Source organism: Eubalaena glacialis, chromosome 1, assembly GCF_028564815.1.
Source record: "Eubalaena glacialis isolate mEubGla1 chromosome 1, mEubGla1.1.hap2.+ XY, whole genome shotgun sequence".
Classification (NCBI taxonomy): Eukaryota; Metazoa; Chordata; class Mammalia; order Artiodactyla; family Balaenidae; genus Eubalaena; species Eubalaena glacialis.
In genome coordinates, this window is record NC_083716.1 from 66232751 (window position 1) to 66250825 (window position 18075).

At 39.9% G+C, this 18075-nt stretch overlaps 1 protein-coding gene and 1 long non-coding RNA gene across 5 annotated transcripts in view; one reads left to right on the forward strand and one right to left on the reverse strand.

The window, feature by feature from the left end:
- MYPN (myopalladin) overlaps nucleotides 1-18075 on the reverse strand; it is an 83825-nt gene that overhangs the window by 14268 nt on the left and 51482 nt on the right. For all 3 annotated transcript variants that reach the window (XM_061197724.1, XM_061197716.1, XM_061197731.1), the window contains 3 exons: nucleotides 17398-17770; nucleotides 9574-10164; nucleotides 9060-9198 (listed from right to left, as the gene is read on the reverse strand). In XM_061197724.1, coding sequence (XP_061053707.1) covers nucleotides 9060-9198; nucleotides 9574-10164; nucleotides 17398-17770 — 1103 coding nt within the window. The remainder of the gene's footprint in view (nucleotides 1-9059; nucleotides 9199-9573; nucleotides 10165-17397; nucleotides 17771-18075) is intronic.
- Nucleotides 1-18075, forward strand: part of LOC133096227 (uncharacterized) — an 85842-nt gene that overhangs the window by 13072 nt on the left and 54695 nt on the right. The window lies entirely within an intron of this gene.

Sequence of the window (18075 nt, forward strand, 5' to 3'; positions counted from 1 at the left end):
GCCCTCACAACGAAGCTATTTGAAATAATTTTCTATTGTTAGAGCCTCATTTCCTTGTTGCCTGTTCTCTCACTAACATACTCCAATTAGGCTTGTGTTCTTATAGTTCCACTGAGATTGCTGCTGTCAGGGTCTTCACATTTGCCACATCCACAGATAAGTTGTCACTTATCTGTTCTTACCTTACCTGGCCTCTCAGTAGCATTAGACACAGATGGCTACTTTATCCTTTTTGAAACATTTTTTTTCTGTTGGTTTCCATGACACCCTACTGGTTTTCCTTCTCTTCCCCTAGCTGGTCCTTATCAGTCTCCTTTACTAGCTCTTCCTCCCCTGCTCTAGGTGATCTCATCTAATCTCACAGCTTCAGATACCTTCTGTATGCTGATGACTCCAAATCCATGTGTCTCAGCCTGGTCTCTCCCCAGAACTCATATACCCAGTGATCTACTCTACATCATGAGAGTCATATACCCACCAGTACACTCTCTGTCATGGCTTGGGTGCCTCATGGGTGCACCCATGGACCAGCTTAGCATGGTCCAAAGAACACGCACTTGATTTCTGTCCCCCAGGGAAGATACTCCTACCCTGCTCTTCCCCATCTTAGGAACTGGCACCACTCTTCATCCACTTGGTTAAGTGGTTAAGCTGGTGTTTCTCACATTACCTATGGTGAAAACCAGATTTTAAAAATAGATTTTTTCAACCTGTACTCTTATAAAATAAAATAAAATAAAAATGAATTACTAGAAAAATGAAATAGAAAAAGCATGCAGAATTATTATATTCAATAGACATAAAATTTCTCTGTCAAATGCTCTAGAAATTTCTTAATGGTTACTTTCAATTTCTATACTTATCTCAAGGTGGAGAGATGACAGCTTGCAGACTGGCACAGGTCTAAGACCACACTTTGAGTGCACCAAGTTAACCTAAATCTAGAACTTATCCTGGATTCCTCTGATTCCCTATCCTGCCCTATTCTATCAAGCTTAAATGTCACCTCCCTAAAGCAACTTTCCCAGGCCACTTCATCTAAAGTAACTCCCAATTCTAATTCTCTACAGAGCATGGACTGCTATCTAGTGTTTTTCTTGTTTGTATATTGATTGAATGATTGAATATCTCTAAGCCTTAGAATGTTAGCATCAGAAAAACAGAGCTCTTGTCTGTCTTGCATCCCACTATATCAACCATATATGGAATAGTGAGTGCCTGCCACATGGCAGGTGCTCCATGAGTATCTGAAGAATGAAAGAATACATGAATGACATGGGGGCTGTCACTTGTTCCAACACTACTGTATCTTTGAGGAATCTGGAGCCATGTGCTTGGGGTGAGGGTGAGACCTTTGGTTAAACTTGTGACTCTAGTTAACCATAATTTTATGATTTAGGTAGGCCCCATGGAGATGGTACTAGGATGCCCCTGAAGTGGAATTTGGGAGCACATGGCTGATTTGCATCTGCCCCTAGTCATAGGCAGAGTAATTGAGTTCAGGACTCATGAGATATGTTCTCAAGCTATTAAATCACATCATTCACGTCCTCTAGCTATTGTCTTATACATATCATCGCCTGAGTTTGTGCAGAATTGGAACTTAGGAAACACGGACACCAAATGTTTCTTGGTTTTAAGTTCTTAGAACCAATTTTAAATCTTCCCTCTCAGCCTCATCTCAGACTGGGTAAACAAAATACATCTACAGCTCTTTCAGGGTAGAAAAATGATTAATCTCCAGTTAAGCGTATTAATTTTTGATCAGATAAACAAACTAAAGTAAAAGATTGTTCACTTCTAATTTGAAACCTAATTTAGTTTAAAAGTATTAAGACCATTTTCTACATTTTGGGTTGCTTTTTATTTTTAAAGTTAATACTTAAAGCTTCCAACTATCTACCTATTAGTTTGAACTATATGAAATTGCCATTTTTGAGGGTTAAAAGAGGTAAAATATCAGCAATTTCAAATTATTCAACCTAATACTATACAGCGAGTATATTTTCCATAAATACATTAACTCATCCCACAAATTTGAAATGTTTCCTAGTCTTGACAGTTTAAAATCCCATAAGGAATATATTTTTCTTCTTTGTTGAATTGCATTCATGCTCCTAAATGGGTATTATTTTTCCTTTTAACAAATTTGTTTATTTTTTGGATGCTTAGGAGTGAAACCAATGAGTCATTTTATTCTCTTACTATGTGAGGTAGGTGCTAAATAGCTTTATTATTTTAAAAATAATAGTCAAAAGCATAATTCATATAGTTTGCAAACCTCACACACAGATCCTGGAGTTCAGGATAACCCAGGCTTTTTGTGAGGGTGGCAAGAGGTCTTAGCTTCTTATGGCTTCTCATCTTGTTTCATTTAAGTCCCCAAATTCCCAATCCATTCCATACCGCCTCTAGCCACTATTTTAGTGGAGTCCTTGCTCCAAGCTAAAGAACCTTCTCTGCAGCTTCTCCTACTGCATGATGGGTGAAGGCTGGTAAGTTCCTGGCTAATTACATTGTCAGAGTTATTATGGGGGGGGGAATGAATTCCTGAAATTCTATATTGAAAGTATGATCTAATTTTTCCAAACAAGTATTACTGTACATTGTGGTAAGTTATGATTATATCTATACTTCAGGAACAAATGCGTGATATATAAGGCTTTTGAGCACTTGCCTGAGAATACAAATACCACATTGTCTCCATGTATTCCAAACAACTATTTTTAGGAACTTGATTTTACCAAGTTGGGACCTGATTTTATGGAATTTATAAATGTTTGAATTGATTTAACCAAAGGAACTATGGAAGCGATATGATGAAAATACGCACGTTTTGTTTTTCTGTAAGTGCACACCTATTGGTTATATATTTACTTTTCTACCAGTACTACAAGTTGGGAGGTGATGAAAACAGAACACTCAATGAGTTATCTAAAATATACTATTTGTAACTATGTACTGAGGATACAGTTGTATTCTACTGAGGCACCAAGATGAGTTAGATATCAAAAAACAAGTGAGTTGGGAGACAAACTATCCTCCAGAAATCTCAAAGCAGGTGCGTAAGGACAGGTTAGATGATTGATATTCTTCACCTTCATCAGAGATACAAAAGAGTCAGGAGGGAGAAAATCCAGTGAGAAGACTTTGCAAAGAGCTATTAATGTCTGTGAGCGTCCCACCTCCACCTCCATCCCCAGAGTACCTGCCTTTCACCTCCAGTCTATTGAGAGAGATTAAATAGACCCATTTGTAGTGTTTACTGTGTTCCTCCAGTGGATTGATATCTGACTCCTGCCTAAGAAATCTAGAGTGAGGAGCAAGGTGGGTTTTTGTTGGTGGGCAAGCTGAAGGTTGCTTTCAGTGGCCCACACTCCTGCATTGTGTCAGGTCAGAGGACCTGTGATGGTCGCTGTCATACATATATGGGTCACATATGAGACAGAGCCAGTGTGGAGTCAGCTTTTGTCCCTCTGTGGCTGGGAAAGGAAGGAGTTGGGAACAGCAGTTAGTGAAGCAGGGGAGGAGGGAGTGAAAAAGAGAGAAGCTGGCCATACTTCCTTCCTGGCTTTCGATTTCCCATTTGTAGAGGTCCCTGGGGTGTGCGGTGTGAGGTGTGGATGGGGGCGTTTGTGTGTGGGGTCTTATTTTTGAATAAGGATTGGGGTGTTGGTTACCACAAGGACTGGTCATTTTGTATTACTGGATCAAGATTGTATGTTGCAACAAACTAAATGTAGAACGTTATATGAACTAAAATTGGTCAAAATGGTTTTGAGATTACCTCACATTTGAGATTGCCAGGAGAAGGATTAGCCCCACTAGATAAATTTAAAGGGATAAAGGGAGAAAAAAATAAAATTGCTTTTAAGATACAATTGTTGAAGGTACCAGTTATATGGTATAATGTATAAGTTAACAGATGCACAACAAAATAAGAATACTGTAGGTCAAGGAGTTTCCATGAAAGATTTCATAAAATATTTGGGAAGTTGAACCTCAGGAACAAGGAAACCCACGTAACTGTGTGGCAGGGGTATGTGACCTGTTTCTAAAGCAGTGAACCTTTACAACTGAGATGTTTACAAAGATGCACACCATCCCCAGAGCAGGAATTCATTTTTTTTTTTTTTGGTAGTGCTTTGCAACTAAGAGTTGGTTATCCCAAGGATAACTAATCCTCTTATACATAAATCAAGGTTGTCATTCCAAGCTGTGACTGATGGGGTTCAGATTTTGTAAGGACATTTGCAAACAAGCAGTGTGTTTAAGTTAAATTTGAATGTGCTTTCTGCACTGTTCTGCACAAAGGTTGTACTACTGATCCTCTGTCAGCGCCTGTACACTTTGAATTTCCAGAACTGGATTTGGGCTGTGTTCTCCATTTTCCCTTGCCTTGTCCCCTTTGTGAGTAAAAGTAGGAGTTTCTGCGTCAGCTGCTTGTAGGTGATGTCTGTGCTCAAAGGAGAGAATATTTTTCTGTGTAAATCTGGTCTGTATGGCAAGCAAGTCAAAGACATATGGCCCATCCTTTCCAGGCTTATGTTAAAGACCTTAAGTGAAAATGAATTGCATAGAATTTCAGTTGCTCTACGAAAGAAAATGAAAAGCTAAAAAAATTACGTCAGAAGAGTATGCCACTTGAAAATATAATTCTTTTTTTTTTTTCTTTAAAGATAATCCTCTTAAGGCTGATAGTTTGACAACTTGAGGCATTTGGTTTCTGGGACACATCTGCAGAAGTTTTCTTCAAATTGTCAGAGTGATGGAGAGTGCTTTCCTCCTGCTAAGAACCACAGTGTAATGACACAACCCAATCAGATATGGCATTGCCAAGGTTCCAAATTTCCAAAACGTGGGCCATGATCTGGCACTCACTGCCCTGAGCGTGCTGCTGGCTTCCTCTACTCTGGGTCTGAGTCTGGGCTTCAGGGGCAAATAATCAAATAGGATCAAACCAGCTGGAAGAGCCTGCCCAAAGGGTTCCCAACCAACTCTGGGTACAGTGTTCACTAAAAGAAGTTTTATGTGTTAGAGAAAGTATTCTCCTTTTGTTCTTGGGTGGGCCACAGTATGGACAGCAGATAAGAGATTCCTAGATTAACTTGGAGGTTAACCTACACAGAGGATGTCTTCTTTTATGATTTATCCTATACTACATGCTTCTTTCAATAGAAATAACCAGGCTTCATGGCTTACCCCCTGTCCCTGCTGCCAAATTCTTAGAATACTATAATAGGCACTGGGGACACAGCATTCTATAAAACACGCACTCTACCTTCAAGGAGGTTGCATAAATCCAAATTTTGTCTTTAAGAATAAATAATTACTAAATGGTTCACAGATTTATTTTATACTTAAATGTTCAGTTAACACCAGAGTTTTGCTTAATTTCAGTGTGTTTTTTTAAAAAGGCTTTCATCTTTTTAGTCAGTTGATTAAAATAGATTGTTATCATAGTAGATAGTGTCTATAATTAGGTATAATCAGAATCTCTATAGTTAAGTGAGATATTCTCCATACAGATGCAACAAATCCAAAATTTTCTCCTTGGTCAAAAGTTTGGTCATCCTATCTGAAATTAATGTAAATCCCAAAGTTGTGAGTTAATTCAGTAGATATTCCCTGAGCACCTACTCTGGGCCAGATACAGCAGGGGTGCAGCAATGAACAAGACCCCCCTCCCCCGCCCCCTGCCAGTCCAGCTCCCAGGGAGCTTGTGACTGGTGCATCCTGGGTGGGCCCACAGCAGGTGACATGGGGACACTTCACTATTCCAGCACCCAGGGTCCTACAGTGCCCACGGTGAGCCACATAAGGCCAATGACTACGTTGAATTCTTATTAGAAAAGGAACCGACGGCAAGACGGTTTGCCCTCAAGAGAGAATTTTCATAAAGAATTCATGGTAAGAGATGAAAGAGGTAAGATTTAAATAGAAGAAATGACTAAGCAGTTTAGAGAAGAAGGAGATTAGAGGAAAAAAAGGCAGAGCAAGAATTAGGTACTTATTCTTTCCCCCCCTCTGTCATATAGGGCAGTATCTGCGAACCACAGACAGTTTTAATGAAGCTTTCATTTAAAAAATGGGACGGAGGAGCAGAATAAAGAGATGGGAAAGTTTCCAGAGAAATGAGGTCAAGGAGGAAAGTTGAAATAAGACATTAAATGTGTGTGTGTGTGCGCTTTAGACATTAACAGTCACCAACTATTTACTGGGAGCAGAACGTCACACTAAGTCATGTGTGCATTAAAATCATCGGTTATGAAGGTTCCATTACATTTTGTGTGATCCTGGGTTCCTCTGACCTCTCAGACTCACCTTGCTAACCTAAACCAATTGATGTCCAGTGAAGATCCACTGGTGGTGAACGATACCCTTCAAAATAAGAAATGATGCAGCCTAAAATCTACAAATCTTTATCAGTTTAGAAAGCTAAACAGTTTAGTAAATATGAACATCTGAAAGGATGACACCTTTGTATCACACAAAGTCCTAAGAATCAACCAGCAAATGCTAGTTGCTAATTGAAAATGTTATATAAAATGAGTTTGAGGATAAACGCTGAAGTATTACAGCAGAGAAATACAAGGTGGTAGATACATCAAAGAAACCCTATTTCTAAAACATTAATTTAGAAGTTTGAGTTCTGGGGAGGACATTTTTTGTAGTCAATAATATTAACTGTTCAAGGACCTTTGGTTTACATTCATGCTCAACATAACATGTAAATGCTAGACCACACAAATATTTTAGAACGTTTACTATTCTTCGTCTGCTTAGGAGTAACATAGGGCAAGAGAGTCCAGCTTTCTGGACCTAAAAGTGGTCAAAGCAAGATAAAACAAAACAAATGCATACTCTTCAGAAGGAATCCTTTGCTTCCCCCTCGTATGTGCAGGCTAATATGGGAGTAAGAAAACAGATGATTTTGACCCCTGTGTCCCCAAAATGCGGGTGGAGGTGGCTGTCAATACACATGTTTCTTTATGATTGTTCTCCACTTTTTCTCAGCAAATTTTCTTCTTCTTAACTTCCTCAATGGGCCACAATACATTTAGACAGTTCTTCATGAATTTTTCACTGTCATTTCCCAAGGCAGCAATGGACAAAACAATATTATAATATGGTCATCATTTATTCCTCAAAACTTTCTCAGAATCAACATCTACCAACCTAATGCAAGCATTCCATCTCAGACAGCTCCTTAGTTTCCTGAATTGCATTTATGCAGCTTGGCTTTCATGATCCCTGGCCTAGAATGCTGTGTAAGATCAATTCTGTAATTAATATACCATAATAACGCTCAGAATAATAATTGTCAGAAGAACACGGATGTGTCACAGATATTTGGTGTATAGTTTTCACTGAAATATGGAGAGGATTGAGATGCTTTTTGAGACTCCAAGTTCCTGCTGTTAGCCCTGAAGATAATTCATGATGGAGGTTTAATAAAGAGTTCTGCTGGGTTTATGGCACTCCACTCATGGAAGTTCATGTTTATATGTACTCACATTTCAGGTAATTAAGAGAAAAACCCTACTTTCCCCTGAGTTGGGGCAATGGATTAACATGGATCTACCTACAGAGTAACCATAAAAGTAAAATCAAACAGCCTGTGTGCTGACCTGGTATCATTTTTACAGGGTTCTAATTGCTCCCTGAGTTGTTAAAGACATAGGCTGAACACAGCTCTGATTTCAATGACACTTAGAAGGATTAACAACCACAACTGTGATGACAGTATTATAGGAAAACAAATCTGTGCTAGACAGAGCAACATTTATGGGGCTTGGAGGTATTTGTCGTAAACCTGCAAAAAGGCTGCAGAGTTTCAGGGAAAATGTGAAAGTGTCCTGGAGACCAGGGCTCTGGTTCTCATTCTACCACTGACAGTTTGACAACTGTGCTTCAGTTTCTCTATCTAGAAGGTGGAAGAGAAGAATAGTTGCCTTGGTGTTTGCCTCCCAGAAATATATGTAATTTGACGAAATAATACATGAAAAGTGTACTCGATTATGGCAAGCTTAAATATCCTGCTTCAAGTCAATAATTTAAAGTCAATTTTAAAAAGCATTTTAAAGCTATTTTAAGCATTATTATTTTAAACATTTTAAGCATTACTTTCAAGAGAATCCGCTCAGTAAAAATTGTCCAACGTATAACACAATAGTAAAATACTGTATATCAATGGCTCCACTGGAAGTAAGAGATAGAAACATGAAGGAAAACAGCATATGGTCAGGGGAGTCTGGAGCCTTGTTTCCAGGGGTCACTTATGTCACAGATTCCACAATATTTGGTATATAGTTTTCACTGAAATTTTATGTTATACTTAAAATAGATTTTATCAGTTCCCACCTGGGGAAATAAACCAAGAGTTAGATATTAAAATGTAAATCTGCATTTAAAAAATAACCACCTTACAAAAAGCAAAAATAAATGGCTCCAATAAAATACTTAGTCTTTCTTTTATGTGATGCTTACAGATGACTTTCTTTTTTCTCCTTCTGTGTAAACACTTCCTAGAAAGCAGGGAATTGTACAGGTTGAAACACAGGATATTCGCTAATGGCTATTTCACGTGCTTCAACCTAATGTAAAGATTGAGAGGAACTAGTGAGCAAACGCCCAAGCACATTAGATTGAAGCAGCCAGATAAAGGATGGCTTGGAACCCCAGAGTTCCTTAAAGTCTAGGTCATCTCAAGGCTCAGATATTGAAATGTATCAAAGATGTGACGGTGTTTGCCAATACTGAGCTGAGGATTGTTGGAATGGAAAACAGACTATCTAGTCTCTCTCCTTAACATACGCTATTCTAGGTAAATGCACGTAGACAAGTAAACTGAATTAACTACCGGGCTAAATCAAGAACTGTGAATCCACGTGGACGAGTTTCCTACATGAACCATGGACAGTCTGTGCTTTGCCTTCCAGAACTGCAGTGTCAGCTTCACCGAGGTCAGGTGACCTGAGCATCCAAGGACTGAATTAAGCAAACTTACATTCCTTACAAAGAAATTCCAATAAACCGTCTGAACCCAACAGTCTTACCTGCTGGTTTGATCTGACATCACTGAAATTCATTTTTTTCCCCAAATCTAGAATCACCGCATTCTTAGTTTCACGAATGTAATCATCATTCACTGGTTGGGAAGACTTTATATGTTTCTTCATTCGTCCCTGGGATGGCCTGTAAAATAAATTCACACCTAAATCACTCATGAAAAGCACTGGCCAGGGTACAAAGGCCTAGAAATCAGAGTGGTTGGCATGGCAACCAGACGCCAGGAGCCATCAGGCACTCACGGAGTGCATGTTGCGAGCAAAAGTTGAGCACTGCCCAGAAAATCTGTGTGTCGAGGTGTTTTCAGTATTTAATTATAAAAACATTATTTAAAGTAATCATGTCCTTTTGTCCTAAGGTGTTCAATATCCATTTTGTGTCTAAGAGATTGGATTATGTAGGAATTCACTAAATGAGAGTCCTGTCCCAGACCAAGCTACTCTTATGTGGGTCCATTCTTAAATGACATCTTTTACATCAAGAAACCTCAGTGACACTTACACGGATGGTGCGCTTCTAGGCAGCCCCATGGCATTGGTGGGTGGGATGGCAGGGAGAGAAGGCAGGACGGAGCTGAGGAAAGCCACTGGGTTCTGAATCCGGCCGGTGGGAGAGACAGGAGTTGGGGACACGCAGTGGGGCTGAAACTGGTTTCCGCTGGAGATGGAAAATGTGAGTGGCAGTTGTGCTGGCTCTGTCGGACCTGGAGGAGGTGGCTCGTTTTGGGCAGAAACCCCTCCTAGAGATTTGGTTTGCGCCGAGGGGTGAGAAACTAAGAGGCTTTCTTTGCTCACTGTCCTCTGCATGGCTTGAGGAGTGCTGATCAGGGTGAACACTGGAGAGCTGGAAGGGGACACAGTTGCTGCGGTGGTGCTCATGGAGGGGAAGAAGTGCTTTGGCCGGGCCAAGCTGAATGTCTGTGATGAAGGGGCCTTCACCTGCTTGCCGGACATTGTCACCGCTGGGGCAGCAGTGGAGGTCAAAACACTCATGTTGAAAGGAAACTCCTTAGGAGATGAAGGAGATGGGTTTTGCAACTGCTGTTGTTCCAGTAAGACTTGCTTGTGAAGCTGTTGTAGCTGGCTGGAATCTCTGCACACAAAACAAGAGTGGGGAGAGAGAAGAGAAATCGTCACCATTGCCTCAGCCTGTATAGACAGGCTGTTGGCTGCTTGATGCTGATTAAGAACACACAGCCAGTGTTGCCAGAAACCAGCCGATCAAATTCGGGCATGTGGGATCTAGTTCCCTGGCCAGGGATCAAACCCGTGCCCCCTGCATTGGAAGGGCGAGTCTTAACCGCTGGACCGCCAAGGAAGTCCCTGTCTCTCCTTCTTTCTAAATCTGTTTGATTGCCAGGAAGAAGGGAAAGGCCACCATGATGCACAACTCCAAGAGGCGTCATTCACATTGTGTTCTTTGTGTTGTGACCCTGGAGTTGGGCAACACAGCAGCCCCATTTTAGAATGTTATAAATTAGAAAGAAGAAATAGAAAAATGGTCCTCTTGTTGGAAGTGCTCAAAGTTCTGAGATGAGCGGATAGTATCTCTGTTTCGGGACAGAAGGCACTGAGCTACATACTGATGTGAGTTACTAAAGGGGGCTGAGTTCCCTGAGAATGGGCTATATTCTTCACTCTGCCTCATTTTAGAGCAAACTTTAACAAAGCAGCTGGATGTGTCTTGGTGTTTCTCATCCTCTTCTGACAACAAAGCTTTATAGAGAAGATGATCATATGTCTTGATTCATTCTAGACAGTCCTGCTTTATGCCTGTTTTCCTGCCATGATTATTAATAGTGCTCTTTCACTCTCAAAAATGTCATGGTTTGAACGATGGATTATATGGTCACCGTAATTATGAACTTTACTTAGACTTTTCTTGTGCCTAAAGAGAAAAAAAGATCAAGCTGGGAGCGCTTTCTCCATTTATAGGAACCTGACTCACAGAAGCATTATATGAGTTGCCTTAAGTCCCACAGTCTATTTACTTCCTGTTAACAAAACAGTTAATTGATTTTTTAAAACAAGAAAATGGAAAACGAAAGTGTCTAAAAGTCATCTATGCATAAAGTTGTCAGGGCTGTCAAACTTTGCTGTTTAGGAGAATCTACTCTTGAATAAACAACCATAGGAACAGCCACAAGTGAGACCACAGTGCTTCAAGCCCACCGTGGTTTTATGTTCTTTGAAAATATGTTTTGGAACATAGAAGGTGATCTGCTGAACACGAGATCTATTAAAAATGAAAGGTTTTATGTTTTCATACCATCGGGAAAGTCAACCCCAACGGCAATAAAGTTGAGGCAGAAAGTTCTCCAAACTTTGATTTAAAAAAAATTTTGTTTTTAATTGAAGTATAGTTGGTTTACAGTGTTGTGTCATCTCTGCTGTACAGCAAAGTGACTCAGTTATACACATAGAGACATTCTTTTTTTTAAATATTCTTTTCCATTATGGTTTATCACAGGATATTGAATATAGTCGTGATTTTAAAAAAAATTCTTGGAGTTTAAGACCCTTTCTCTTGCCTTCATTAACACTTCTGATACACAATATACGGAAAAGTAACTTCACAAAGTAGAGACCTATCTCCACTTTCATGACTGCTGTCAAATGCTATATACTATGCGACTCTTTATTCAACTATGAAAATTCTTGTCCTTTGTTCAACTATGAAAACTAAGAATTTAGAAGTATAGCCACTTGGCACAGTAACTTTCTTCCTCCCTTTTAGAAGTAAGTATTTAAGCTGAGAGAATAAAGTAACATAATTAAAATTAATTAAATCTTTTCATGCCATCATAGATGAAAGATTCAGCAATCAAGAGAAGCAGAAATATCTTTGTTAGATTATCCTTAGAAAAATATATACAATAACATTGTTTCTGCTGGTGTTAACTTTCCCAATGGCATGAAAATATAAAACCTTTAAATTTTTAATGGATCTCATATCTGGCAGGTCCCATTCTGTGATTACTATAGCGTAAAGAAAATGCCATGTGGTTTTTAGGACATGTTTGTATTGCAGTCTGAGCAACTTTTAATCTGATGGTATTGCAGAAATATTTTATTGTGGTTATGGAAGTAGAAAAAGTAGTATATGAAAACTAAGTAATCTTAGAAAGATAAGGATGAAGAAAAGGGGCCAGGAAGTCATTTGGTATTGATTGATTCTTATTTTCCTTTAGCTCCCATTGAATGAAAACTAAGAACCAGCTTTTAATTTTAAGTAAGACTTTAAACAGCATGTTAGCCCTTATCATTTAATGCAGTATATCGGATTGTAGAGGGTCACAAACTTTAAACATAATGATATAAGAGATACAGCATCAAATAGTTTTGATTATCTAAGATTCTGGAAGAATTCATTTGAGAATAATGCCTCCTTTTGTTTGACAGGGTTTTTTCCCCCAAATTTTATTAAACTGTCTTGTTTCAGAAGGGATTTAAAACAGCTGTTTCAATTTGCTTATTCATGACATAAGGGCAAGGTGTCAATTCCAGTATTCAACAAACTTTTATTGAATCTTCTGTATGTGTACTTTGCTAGGTACTGTAGGAGATACAAATATGCCTGGGATAGTATGAGCTATTCAGGGCTCACAAATCTTACTATACATATATGTAATACAAATACCCAGTGGTTATTTACAGGTAACATATGGAACTTACTATTTAATAATGAAGGTACAAAGTGCAATGAAAGAATAAAGGAAGGAAAGGTTAATTACAAAGCATACAAAACCCTGAGTAACCTCTCTAATTCAAAATAACAGCCTATCATAAATTGCTATAAGCTCAGCTGCTCATTTCTTGTTGCTATGAGGACTTCTGAAATCAGGTTTGTACCCAGTTTTCTTTCTGTAGATTATCAACTCTCCTGGGTTCCCTGAAAATATCTTCTCTTTTGCCACAACTTAGCTTAAGCATGATGCTCAAGAATATGGCCTCTGCAGACAGATAGACTTAGGTCCTAATCCTGGCTCTGCCACTGATTATATGTGTGGTTTGGGGTGGTTTCTAGATTCTTCTGACCCTGATTTCTTCATAAGTAAGATAGGAGTAAGTAATATCTCTTCATGTTGTTGTGAGAATTGATAGATAAATCACCTAAATCATATAAATGATCAATAAATGGTGGCTATTATATTTTTCAGTTTCTGAACTACAGATATCAATTTCAAGATTTGTAAGAATGAAAATTAGAGTTTCAGAATTATAAGGATATTTCTTGATGTGGTTTCTGGAATACAAAAGAATTTCTTAGGGGTTTGTTTTTTTTTATTAACATCTTTATTGGAGTATAATTGCTGTACAATGGTGTGTTAGTTTCTGCTTTATAACAAAGTGAATCAGCTATACATATACATATATCCCCATATCTCTTCCCTCTTACGTCTCCCTCCCCCCCACCCTCCCTATCCCACCCCTCTAGGTGGTCACAAAGCACCGAGCTGATCTCCCTGTGCTATGCAGCTGCTTCCCACTAGCAATCTATTTTACATTTGGTAGTGTATATATGTCCATGCCACTCTCTCACTTCGTCCCAGGTTACCCTTCCCCCTCCCCGTGTCCTCAAGTCCATTTCTTAGGGATTTTAAATGGTTGAGATAAAATGTCAAGGCTTAATGATAAACACAACAGAACAACTTGGGCTACTGTATCAAATACTTTTGAAAGCAATTTTGGCAACAACAACTTGGGGCAGTGTGTGCTGGAGCCAGCTCTCGATGGCTCTGGAGGGCAGGTTGTATACACCTCATCCCAGTTCCCAGTTGAATGACTTTTCTTTAGTAGCTTGAAATCGGCCATGGTGGGAGGAAACTGGCAAATGCTACAAATCAGGGCTTCCCCACCTCTGCCGGTAGTTAAAACATTTGCTAGCACATTGCTGATTAGGATAACTAATTCTGGGTAAATATGTCTCTGCAATCAGCTTTTAGCTGTGGTTTTGGCAGTGGTAACTACGCTGGTTGTGCATTAGATCACCCAGAGAGCATAAAAGACAAACCTTACTGATTTAGGCACCACTGGCCAGAGAGTCAGTTGGCCTGGGAAAGGATCCAGGCATAGTTATTATTATCTTTTTAAATGTGGGTCAGTTCTTAAACTTTAGTGAACCTCAGAACCCTCTGGAGGGCTTGTTAAAACATAGATTTCCAGGCCGCACCTCCAGAGTTTCTGATTCAGTAGGTCTTGAGTGGAGCACGAGAATCTGTATTTCTGTCAAGCTCCCAGGTGATGCCAGTGCTTTGAATAGCAAGGCTCTAGGTGATTCTTGTCTGCGTCCAGGACTGAGAACCACTGCTCTAAAGAAACACTTGCCCCAAAGCATAGGCTTACCCAGTACATTTCTGATTTTAGTCTGACATTTTACTCACTTTAAATGTTAATTCTTCTATTTTTTTCCTGGCTGTGGAGGGGTGTGTGTATGGGGCTGGGTGGGGTGATAAAGGGTTGTAACTCAGGTTCTCCAACTTTACAACCTGGCTGTACATTAAAATAATCTGTGGAGAGATTCTCATTCAACTGGGATGGAAGGCATAAATATTTTTCAAAAGCTCTACATTTCATTCTAGAGTGTAGCCAGGATGAAGAGTCACTTCTCTAAATAGCTTAATATTCAAGCTGAAAATGTCAAAGTCTGAATTATCTAGGCTTTGATGATACAGTGTTGAAAAATGACAGATTCCCTCTCTGTTGCAGTTTTAAGATCTATAAGAATTCTATCTATTTTTTGTATGAATGGCAAATTGAAGGAACAAGCAGAAAATTGTATCCTCAAGATTATTGAGTCAATATATTTTAACATAAAACCTAAAAGATTAAAACCAGTAAGAAAACTTTGTAGGCATGTGGAGTCACAAAGGGTGTGTGTGTGTGTGTGTGTGTGAGAGAGAGAGAGAGGTGAGCATGCACATGCGTATTCATACCTCTACTAATACAAACCTATATTCACACCATTAGGTGAAAATTTAAGGAAGGCAAAAAATATTAAAGAATTATATACTGCTGAGGACTGGATTTTTAGAGGGTGTCACTACATAATTTAGTAGAAAGAATTTTTATATTCATTGAAAGTTTCATGTGGTAGATACTGCAGGCTGACTACTTAATTCTCTCCTTTGTAAAGAAACTTGATTTTACTCATGGAGGCAACATGTGCAGCTAAAGACCACACTTCCCAGCTTCCTTTGTACTTAATATACCATGTGACTAAGTTCTGGCCAATGAGATATAAGCAGGTGATTTTGGGTAAGTCCTAAGAAGGCTCCTTTAAAGGAGAGTAATTGGACTTCTACCAATTTGCCTTTTCTGCTGCTTGAAATACAGACATGATGACTAGACCACCATCAGCCTTCTTGGACCATGAGGGCACTTGGAGAAGAAGCCAGTGCTAAAGACGGCAGAGCAGAAGACTGGGTTCTTAATGATTATGGAGCCATGATAACAGCCTCAGACTGCCCATCTAATTCCTTTATTTGAGAGAAAAATAAACCCTCATGTGTTTAACTCACCATTAGTTTGGGCTTTCTGCAACACGAAGCTAAACCTAATCCTAACTGACATACCTAGTAGCCCCTAAACAGTCCCTGGGTAAGAGGAGGCCCTACAAAGGAGGCGGTTGATTGTTTGGGGTTACCTGTTCTCACAACTCCCTTCTCTGCGAACTGCCTTCACACACAGTTCTGCTTTGATCCATTTGACTCCTCTTCCCTCCAAACGTAAATGCTCTGCACCTGACGAGGCTGGGCTAATTGGTATTTGGAATTGAGCTGCTGAGCACGATTTAGTTAGCAGTGGAACTTGACACAAATCGTGACAAGACATGCCATCATGGGCCAGATATGAATCGATGAGTCTTCCAAGAGAGAAGAGTAGAGTGGATATGCAAAGAGGAAACAAGGAGGTGCTCAAGACGGAGCGTGAGCAGTGGACAGAGGCTGGACCGACCATGTATGTGATCCTAGCTCTTAACTCCCTGCTTCTCCTTCTCTGTGCAGGACCTGGCTGGGTTTTGTTGCCCATTCCTGCTTATATCCCTACAATAACCTCTTCCCTTCTTCTTACTTTAAGTAGATTCCTATTTCCTGTGACTGGCAGAACTTTGAGGGGACAGAGATATTTCTGGATGTGACCCGCATGTTTTGTAACATTTAATTTTATGCCCAGAATTTCACCTTGTGTGGTAGTGAGAGAAATATAAAACTAAGCAACATGAACTGCTTCCAATGAATATCAGCACTGAGAAACACATGATGGGAGTGCTATTACTGTAGATTTTATTGTTGATATGTAAAGGTTTATGTAGTTATAAATGTAATTTTTATCACTTTGATCTGTGGATCAAACAGAACAATAGTAGTATCATATTCTGTGCTTGCTTTACTATGGATGCACATTAAATTTTGCAACATGACTGTGATGGAAGCTCTCTAGAGGGTTTGGGTGACAACTGCATCAGGCTCCTGAGGTGACTCTGGTTGGTGGTCACCATGCCACCCGTAGAGGATGCTTCACTTCCTTTGTAATTTCAACCCATTACATTTATATGAAGCATGTGGTTACTACAGCATATCTAGCCATATCAAGGAACTAACTAAAAAATACTAGGGGGCCTCCCCGGTGGCGCAGTGGTTGAGAATCTGCCTGCCAATGCAGGGTACACGGGTTCGAGCCCTGGTCTGGGAAGATCCCACATGCCGCGGAGCAACTAGGCCCGTGAGCCACAATTGCTGAGCCTGCGCGTCTGGAGCCTGTGCTCCGCAACAAGAGAGGCCGTGATAGTGAGAGGCCCGCGCACCGCGATGAAGAGTGGCCCCCGCTTGCCGCAACTAGAGAAAGCCCTCGCACAGAAACGAAGACCCAACACAGCCATAAATAAATAAATAAATAAATAAAATTAAAAAAAAAAAGACCTTAAAAAAAAAAAATACTAGGTATCTTTTCTATAATGACTACAAAAACTTAAGTTGAAGCAGAAATGGGGAATAGAAAGATGAAATTTCACACCGTAAAGATTATTAGACATGAGAAAGGGCTTTATAAGAAGAGTGTAGAAGTGCTTCACCTGGAGTCCTCTAATGTTAGACAGACATCTTTTTGAGCTAGTTTAGGAGTAACATTTCTTGGAGGTAGAATATGAATAGTAAGGATGAAAGTGATAGTACAGTTACACTGATGTAAGGATTATGATTTGCAAAGCATTTAATGTGTGTTTTCTCATTTCATAATTTCCCTTTTTAGCACCATCATTTTTAAGAAGGGCAGAGTCAGAGCAGGTCACAGGCACTCTTGGTTATCCATTCTAATTTTTACTTACAGTTTGGGTTTGGCCAGAACTGGAGGGGGCTCTTTGACGGGCGAGGAAGGCTCAGGGATTTTTGCTGACTGTCCATTGAATCTCTCCTGGAAGGAATCAGGCCTGGTCTGGTTGGTGGTCACCATGCCACCCTCAGAGGATGCTTCACTTCCTTTGTCATCTTCAGGCAGGTTGAAGTGGACACGGAGCCCGATCCTTGAGCTGGACCGGGGCTCGTTGTGGTTCACCAGAACGCCTTCCAGTTTGGGTTTAGGGAGTTGTTCCACAGAAGGCGGCTCTGGGTTGGGTGGGGACGGCTGTTGCTCAATAGCAGCCAGGTTGGTGGTAGAGTTGGCTGAGTGAAGAGACCCATTGTTTCTGGGGTCTTCATTTCCTGAAAGGATGATAACAGGACCTGAGATGTTAGCCTTACTCAACAAGACTGAGATAGGATTATAACCCTGAGACGGGGCATGTATCCAACCCAGGCGAACGTGCTAATGGAAATCCTTGTCAAAAACAGAAAACACAATCTGGGACATTAAAGAATGGTAAGGATACAGGGAAAAAAACAAAAAAAACCTAAAAAAATCTAAGTACCATTTTGGAAAGAATTTTAGAAGTTTAGGTAAGATCAAGGAGATGTTTTCTTAGGGAGTATAATAAGTAACAGCAGGATAACTGGGGTGGTGGTGATCA